This window comes from Hydra viridissima, unplaced genomic scaffold, assembly GCF_058129835.1.
Source record: "Hydra viridissima isolate aposymbiotic clone 2 unplaced genomic scaffold, HvirCarnegie_v1 scaffold_1, whole genome shotgun sequence".
Classification (NCBI taxonomy): domain Eukaryota; kingdom Metazoa; phylum Cnidaria; class Hydrozoa; order Anthoathecata; family Hydridae; genus Hydra; species Hydra viridissima.
In genome coordinates this window covers 29,125,859-29,134,066 of record NW_028324300.1, presented here as the reverse complement: position 1 = coordinate 29,134,066, position 8,208 = coordinate 29,125,859, and the positions used below count along the sequence as shown (strand labels likewise).

The window sequence follows — 8,208 nt, the reverse complement described above, 5'->3', positions numbered from 1 at the left end:
AATTACACTACTTTTTCTGGATATGACGGTGACAGCAAATGCATCTTTTCCTCGTCTGGATAGGAAGATTTTTATTTGTCTTTGTGGAACGGATCAAACATAACCTCGTTCAACAACACATCGACGGGACTGCTGTACCAATCCAACTCTACCATCGGATCCACCACAACCATTTCCTTTTAGAGAACTTTTGCAAATGCAGATTCCATCCCCAGCGTTGCAGCCGGAAGAAGACTCGTCGTCACGCTCAACTCCGGAGACGCGCAAGTCGGTCAATCCGGAAGCTTTTACCTTCTTCTCGGACAAGCGTATTATTACGCCTAATTCTTAAGACTTAAACACCTTTACAACAATTAAAAAGTTTTTTTCATTACGCGTTATTACTTCTTAAAAAAAAAAATGTTTTGTCACCGGAATTTTTTTTTTAATTTTTTTTTCTTTTTTTTTTTTTTTTTAATTTTTTTTTTTTTTTGAAATTTTTTTTGGAGTTTTTTTTTTAAAAAAATGATTTTGTCCCAGAAAATTTTCACCCCGCGATTATCAAAATTTTCATAACTTAGATGAAAAAATTGTTTTGTTCCAGAACTCTCCTTTTATAGCAGTGAAGTGATTTTCAATTTTTCTGGGTCTATATGTTCTGCAACTAGAGGGAATTAGTAAATTGAGATTTTTGGCCATATTTCATAAAGTATTTCACCCGCAAACTTGAAATTTTCTTAAATGAAGATAGAGGTCTGTTTTCCAGACACTTATTGCTACTCTCTATTAAAGACAACATAGGAAAGGTAATGTAAATAAAAAGGAAATTAAAATAAACTGTTAGTACATTAGTTGAAATATTTCATATAATCAAACACACACTTGTTGACGGATGATGTTTGTTATCCAAAAAGATTGCACTTATTATCAAATGTTTTTTATAAAAACATCAATTAACGTGGTACCAATTTTATTAGCAAACGGTTATTTTTTCAAACCCTCCATTATTATATTCACTAAATCATTTAAAATGTTAAATACATCATATTTTCTTAACTCAAGTAACTTGACTGATTGTTAAATTTGACCAATATTTCAGTTAATTAATGTTTCGAAATTTTAAAGATTGACTGCTATTTTTGCAATGTAAATAAAACATTTTATCAAAAACTTTAACACAACTCTTGCATATAAATTACAAAAATATAATACTAGCGCTAAGATATTGTGAGGAGAGAAAATGAGAAAAACTTTATTCATCGTCTTAAGTTTTACCCGACTAAAACGTATAACATTCGATCGATGTTAATATTAATTATTAGCATATGTTAATGATAAAAAAATATATATTCATTAAATAAATAGTTGAGAATACTTACTTTGTAATATAAGTAAGATAAGAAAAACCAGTGGAAAGTATTGCCCTTTTGTTTATATTTCGATTTAGGCATTATTACTGTTATTGTTACTACCCAAGTAGCAAACAATATTGGCGCGATATTGGCGGAATATTGGGTGTGTTGGCCAATATTGGCCAAGATATCCGATATATAGCCAATATTTTTAAACCACATTGCGCAAATATTGACAAACAATATCGTTAGCCAATAATGCGCCAATATTTTTGTGTTAATATTGTTGTAATATATATTTGGCCGACAAAGGTGAAAAAATATTGGAAAGTTATTATTTAGCCAATATTGGCTAATATTGACTGACATATTTGTACCCATGCGTATCTTTATCGAATATCAATAATGGAATTTTAAAGTCAACAAGTTTGTCAAATACATAATAATTAAAAGGGCAAGTTTTACATATGATTAGCATATGATGTAGTAGTTTATTTAGTAATCTTTAGACTTTATTAAATGGCTTTAATTTTTCATTTATTTCAAACTTATATAAACGCATATAAAAGAAAAATCATTAACCTTTAACGGAAAGCGTTAAAATACAACGGCCATGTTAACAAAGCAATTTTATTTTAATGCTTTATACAAACGTCAGAGTATAATGTGTAGCAACATCCTATTACGTTTGCAGACATCATTATGAGTTTTTTAATTTTGATAAAAACCCCGATTTTAAATGGAAACTTAAGATTAATGATTCAGTTATACAGTTTGTCACGTTAATCATATATATATATATATATATATATTTGAATTTTAACTTTTAATGTTGTAGCTGTTATATGTAACTTTTAATAATATAGATCAATATCTTTATTATGTCACAATCAAAGCAAGAACTTATTATTAAGAAGTTTGTGGTAGTTGCATTTGAAACAGAGAAGGAAGTAAATCTAAAGGCTGCTCTATGGATGTTATATGTTCTAGTTGGCTATTAAGCAATACAGAAGCATTTTATCCACATCATTTTAAGTCTGTGGCAAAATGCACAAATGCTGTTATTAACTTTGTTGCACCAAGTAGCAATTGGGGAAAATATACAGTTCGTATACTTGGAGAATCAAGTATATTTAAGCAGATTATTTTCATAATTTTGTTATTGCTTTTTTTAAATACGAATAAATTAACTATGTACATTTTATAATATTTTTTTATGTTGTTTATATTTCTTTAAATTATTCTAGATGATTTTAATGTTGCCTCATCAATGATGGATAAACTATTGTATACCTCAAGTGTAGATATCAGTGATAGTGAGGCAAATTCAGCACGAAAAAAAATTTAAATTGATAAATCAGTTGTTTGTGGTGCTGGGGTATGTGATGATGACAGTGATGAAGGAAGTTCTTTAGCTTCATTGTCACCAAAACAACCTGTTACAATAAATAAAATAAATTTACAAGCTAAATCAAAACTAAAATTAACCAAAAAACCTGTTTTAGTTGATAATGTCCACAATAGTTATCCTATCAGCTCAAATTTATTTTCACAAAAGTCATCCTTAAGTGCAACAACTTTATTGCCTAATATTAGACATCCACAAACAAGCTCAAATCAATCAAAAGTGTCAAATTTAGAATATGGAGAAAGCGAAAATCAATCCTATTTATTCGAAGACAGAATATTTTTAAGTAATTGTATGTAAAATTTTATTTAAACTTATGTATGTATGTATTTTTCTTTTAGTGTTATTAGAGTAATTTTTGATAAAGTTCTCAACAATTATTATTTATTTAAAGCATTTGAAAAAAAGTGTTTGGATATGTTTGTTTCTATCCAATATGACATGAAAAAAATACTCAATCGTTTGGAGCGAATTGAAACACAAGTTGCGTCAATTAGTAACAATTCTGCAATGGGAGTGACAGTTAAGCCTGATATAAATCGGTGGAATCAGTTACCACTACTAACAGATGATGACCTTGTTTTGCTGGAGGAAACTCTCTGCAACAAAGGCATGTTAGAGTCACTGGTAAAATTATTGCATTTTTTTAATCAAGTTTTGAATTTAAATAACATAAAGTTTGAAGTAATAATAGCAAGACATCTGATATAGCATATTTAGATTTTAAATACGGTTTAATTTAAAAAAAAGTAGAAAAATAAATAAATATAACTTATCACTGCCCTATTCCAAACCCTCAGTTGATAGAGGTGTGACTCCCTTCTATGTCAGTACTGAAACCCTAACAGTTCCCTATTGATATATCCCTAATAGTTCCCTATTGATATATATATATATATATATATATATATATATATATATATATATATATATATATATATGTATGTATGTATGTATATACGCCAAAAACATATTTCTTAAAGGATTCTTACCAAAACATATCGAATTTTACATCAACATTCTGTGTTTGACAAAAGTTATAATTGCAGAAACTAATTAAGTTTTATTGTTTTTTAAAAAAACCACAAAAGCTCAACTTTATAGATCTGAATGTTTTTTTTTTTTTTAAGTCATAATGTCTTTATTATTATATATTTAATGTTTTATGATTTTTTTCATTGTATATTGATTAATATAGGGAGAACACGCAAGGAGTAGTACACACATCGACTTATTTAAGGGGAAAAAACCGGAAGTTAATAACACAGCAAAGGGTTGGGGCAGGGTAATTATGGATTGAGATTGGGTTTGCTATCTTTTAATTAAAAGAAAGAAAAATACTATAAATCTGGTCTTGCATTTTATTTTTTACATTTGTCCAACATATTATGGAATAAATATATGTTGTGCAAAATACATTCACGGTTTCTCTCTCTCTCTCTCTCTCCATATATATATATATATATATATATATATATATATATATATATATATATATATATATATATATGTATATATTATAACAGTAAAAGGTTTACAGGTTTTTTCGATCTAATTATAGATTTTTCTTAATGAATATAATAGAAAAATTGTTTGGCTTCTGTTGGTGGCATTAGTTGCAATTAAATGACAAGAGATGTTATGAGTTGTTTATTTTCAAAGTCTCTCAGTTTATTATATTCAGGACAAGGTCGAAAAGGAAAGAAATCTTTTGTAAAACTGAAATGTTATGGAGCTGTAATAGGTTATTGAAGTTTTTTTTTTTTTATTTATATATTATCTATTATATCTTGGTTGTAAAGTCTATTATAATTAGCTTGATTCTAAATAATGTAAATTCTTGATTCTAAATGATGTTAATCTCTATTTTGTATTAGAATGTACTTGAAATTAAACTTTAAAAGAAATTTTATGTTGACATGATTTTGGCTTTGATAATGTAATAAAAAACTTAATGCTTGTTTGTAGCTGCTGTTATGAAACAGTTTCCTGATTCGACGGAAAACAAAATCAAAATGAAAATTAGCAGTTTTCTAGCGCAAGCTGTAGATCGAGATGAAGGCAGAAAAAAACGTAGTATCTGCAAAAGCAGCGGCGATGAAGTTGAACTCGAGGCAAATGTGTTGGATACTCAACAGCCTAATGAAATTTAAGAAATAATACAAAATTATTTGTTTACTGTTTATCTGTCTTTCAGATTTTTCCTTCCTCTTACGAGCTATTTAAGAAACAGTATCAAAATTTTTAATATAATAATTGCGTTATATAAAAGTTATTATTAAAATTTTATTGCATAAATTCTATGCTTTTTTAACTAAAAATAAAAAAGTTACTTTTATTATTGAAAAACTTTTACAATTTTTTTAATAATAATCTTATATTTATATATATATATATATATATATATATATATATATATATATATATATATATATATATATATATATATATGAATATATGTATATATGAATATATGTATATACAATATACGCATCTACATACAACCCTTCGAATTAGAAAAACTAAGGTTGGCAATAACTGCTGATTCTTGCTTTTTCTAATTTGAAGTTCATAGTTTGCCTGTTTTAGGTTGGTGTCAGATCAGCTAAAACAGTTTGTAATAAAAGTTTAATTTTTTTATATTTCTTTATAAATAATTAAGAGAGAAAAAGTTTTGTTGTTATTGTTAATGTTTTGCAATATTCATGCGTTGGTGAAGGAGGGGAGGGGTTCTTAATTTTGTAATAAATAGTGTTTATGTACGCATTGGGGGTAGTTAAAAGCATTCAAGAGCGTGCAAAGGGGGTGTCCTAAATAAGTGGTTTTACTGTGTATGTATTATTTGGATGGTCCCTAATCTAAATTATATAATGAAATTTTTCTTTTTTTTTATTGTTTAGATAATGTTTAAACAATAAAAAACCAATCGATATGCAGCTCGATCAAACTTTATCAGAAGAAATGTTAAGAAGCATTTAGAAGAATTAGAAACTCCAAATAGTAGCTTGCAAATAAAATTGCAAGACTTACAACAAAATGAAAGTTTCTCTTGCACTAGCAGCATTGAGAGTAAGCATACATAGTATATTTGCTAATTCTCACATTAACGGTGAAAAGTTATTTTAGTATATTATATAACGATTTTTATATTTTATATATCAAATTATTTAGAATATTTGGTAGACGAGAGCGAAGTTAAAGACTTTGAAATTGTAGATAATCGATGAAAAAACGAAGCGATTGGTTTTGAGGGAGATACAAATAATGTTAAATTTACTAATGGTTCTTTCTCTCAATTGAGTTCATCTGATGAGAATGATGGCAATGACAATTACCCATCTTGTTCGATTGAAGGTGATGCAAACGAGCATAATAAAAGTTTACAGGATTTGCTTGCAACTTGGTCTGTAAAACATAACATAAGACATACTGCTTTATCTGATTTATTAGTAATATTAGGTCGATATCATTCCTTACCAAAAGATGCTTGAACAGTTTTAAAAACTTAGAAGCTTGCTGATATAATCCCAATGTATGATATCCACAACAATTGAGGTGAATATGTTTATTTAGGACTTGAAAAACAATTAATAAAATTATTGGAAAGTGCAAATAAAGTAATAACTTGTGGAGACTGTTGTTTGAAACTTCAGTTTAGCATTGATGGATTGCCACTATTTAAAAGTTCCGCAAAGCAATTTTGGCCAATACTTTGTTCAGTAAATTATGATGGAACTATCTATAAACCCTTTTTAGTTAGTTTGTTTTGTGGAAATAGTAAACCAATAACAGCGGAAGTTTTTTTATCTGATTTCGTTGCGGAGGTTAAAAAACTTAAGGATCATGGATTTGTAGCAGCAGGTTCCTTTTTTACCATAGCTGTGAATGCTTTTATATGTGATGCACCTGCTCGGGCATTTGTTAAAGGTATAACAAGCCACAATGGCTATTATGGATGCGAAAGGTGTATTCAAGTTGGAGAATATGTTGAAAGAAGAGTTACATTTCTAGAGTTTAATGCAGAAAAGCGAACAGATACCTCATTTATTAATCGTCAACAAAAACAGCATCATCAAAAGAATATTATATCATCACTTCTGGAGCTTAATATTGGACATGTTTCTCAATTTCCTTTGGAATATATGCATCTTGTATGCCTTGGTGCGACTCGAAAATTATTATTGTATTGGCTTCGTGGCTCACGAAATGTTAAAATAAGCGTAGGAAATGCTGATACTATATCTAATAATATGATTAGCTTGGTAAATTGTATTCCTTGTGAGTTTTCCAGAAAACCAAGGTCTCTCAAAGAAATAAGTCGATGGAAAGCCACTGAATTTCGACTTTTTTTATGTTATGTTGGTCCGGTTGTTTTAAGAAACCACTTACCATCGAATATATACCATCATTTTATGCTTTTAAACGTTGCTATTTCAATACTAGCAAATCCAGATACTTCTAATAATTATTGTAATTATGCTGAAAAACTGTTAAAAATTTTTGTAAAGGAACTATCAAGCTGTAAGGTCATAGTTCATTAAGTTACACTATGCATAGTCTTATTCATATATGTGATGATGTTAGGCTTTTTGGTGCTCTTGATAATTTTAGTACATTCCCATTTGAAAACATGCTTGGTTCACTGAAAAAAATGGTAAGAACTGGCCGATTTCCACTCAGACAATTGTGTCAGCGTTTATCTGAGCAAAGTTTTGTTTTTTCAGATGAACCGCTATCATTAAAACCTTCATTGTGTTAAACTCACCACCAAGGTCCAACCCTTACCTTTACAGGAATACAGTATAAACAACTTAATTTTGCTTTTTTTGGTTGTTTTTTTTCCACTAAGAAAGCAAACAGATGTGCTATAATAAATGATGGAAAAGTTATCGTAGTTTGCAATATTATTGACTCAGAGCATGATGGAATAATTATCATTTGTCGCATTTTTAAAATAAAGAAAAATTTTTACAGCTATCCATGTGAGTCATCAAAACTTAATGTTTTCAAAGTTGATCAGTTGTCAGAACAATATTAATATTTTCCGTTATCGTCAATCTTTAAAAAATGCTTATTGCTGCAGAGAAAAAATTATTTTATAGCTTTTCCTTTTCTTCATTGTTTAAAGTTTATATAAGATTTTTTTAACATTTATATATAAAGATTTTGTTGTAATTTATTTTAAAAAATAATACATTATTATGCTTTAAAATGACTTATTAACTAATTTGTCTACAAATAAGTAGTTTTCATATATTTGATATATTTTTATACCTTAAGTATTTTGTACATAAACTTGATGAAATATATATAAAATACAAAAAAATGAATATAAGAACTAAGTATATATTATAATATAGATTACTATGTATTACAATATAATATATAAGTTAATAAAAATAGAAAAACAGCAAATATATATTAATTGTAATATCTAATTATAATATATTATATTATAATTATATATAT

At 27.7% G+C, this 8,208-nt stretch overlaps 1 protein-coding gene, 1 long non-coding RNA gene and 1 pseudogene across 3 annotated transcripts; all 3 read left to right on the top strand.

The window, feature by feature from the left end:
• Nucleotides 1-2,201: 2,201 nt before the first annotated feature.
• On the top strand, nt 2,202-3,249 carry LOC149894376 (uncharacterized). The gene is made up of 3 exons (XR_016449264.1): nt 2,202-2,458; nt 2,579-3,031; nt 3,134-3,249. It is a non-coding gene; the product is annotated as an uncharacterized LOC149894376 (long non-coding RNA).
• LOC149894374 (uncharacterized) lies at nt 3,047-7,816 on the top strand (annotated as a pseudogene). The gene is made up of 3 exons (XR_016449265.1): nt 3,047-3,366; nt 5,640-5,808; nt 5,911-7,816. The product of XR_016449265.1 is annotated as an uncharacterized LOC149894374 (transcript).
• LOC149894375 (uncharacterized) lies at nt 4,283-4,917 on the top strand. Its single transcript, XM_090076813.1, has 2 exons — nt 4,283-4,483; nt 4,708-4,917. The coding sequence occupies exons 1-2, from the start codon at nt 4,366-4,368 to the stop codon at nt 4,890-4,892; spliced, it is 303 nt and encodes a 100-aa protein (XP_089932939.1). The 5' UTR covers nt 4,283-4,365; the 3' UTR covers nt 4,893-4,917.
• Nucleotides 7,817-8,208: the final 392 nt, after the last annotated feature.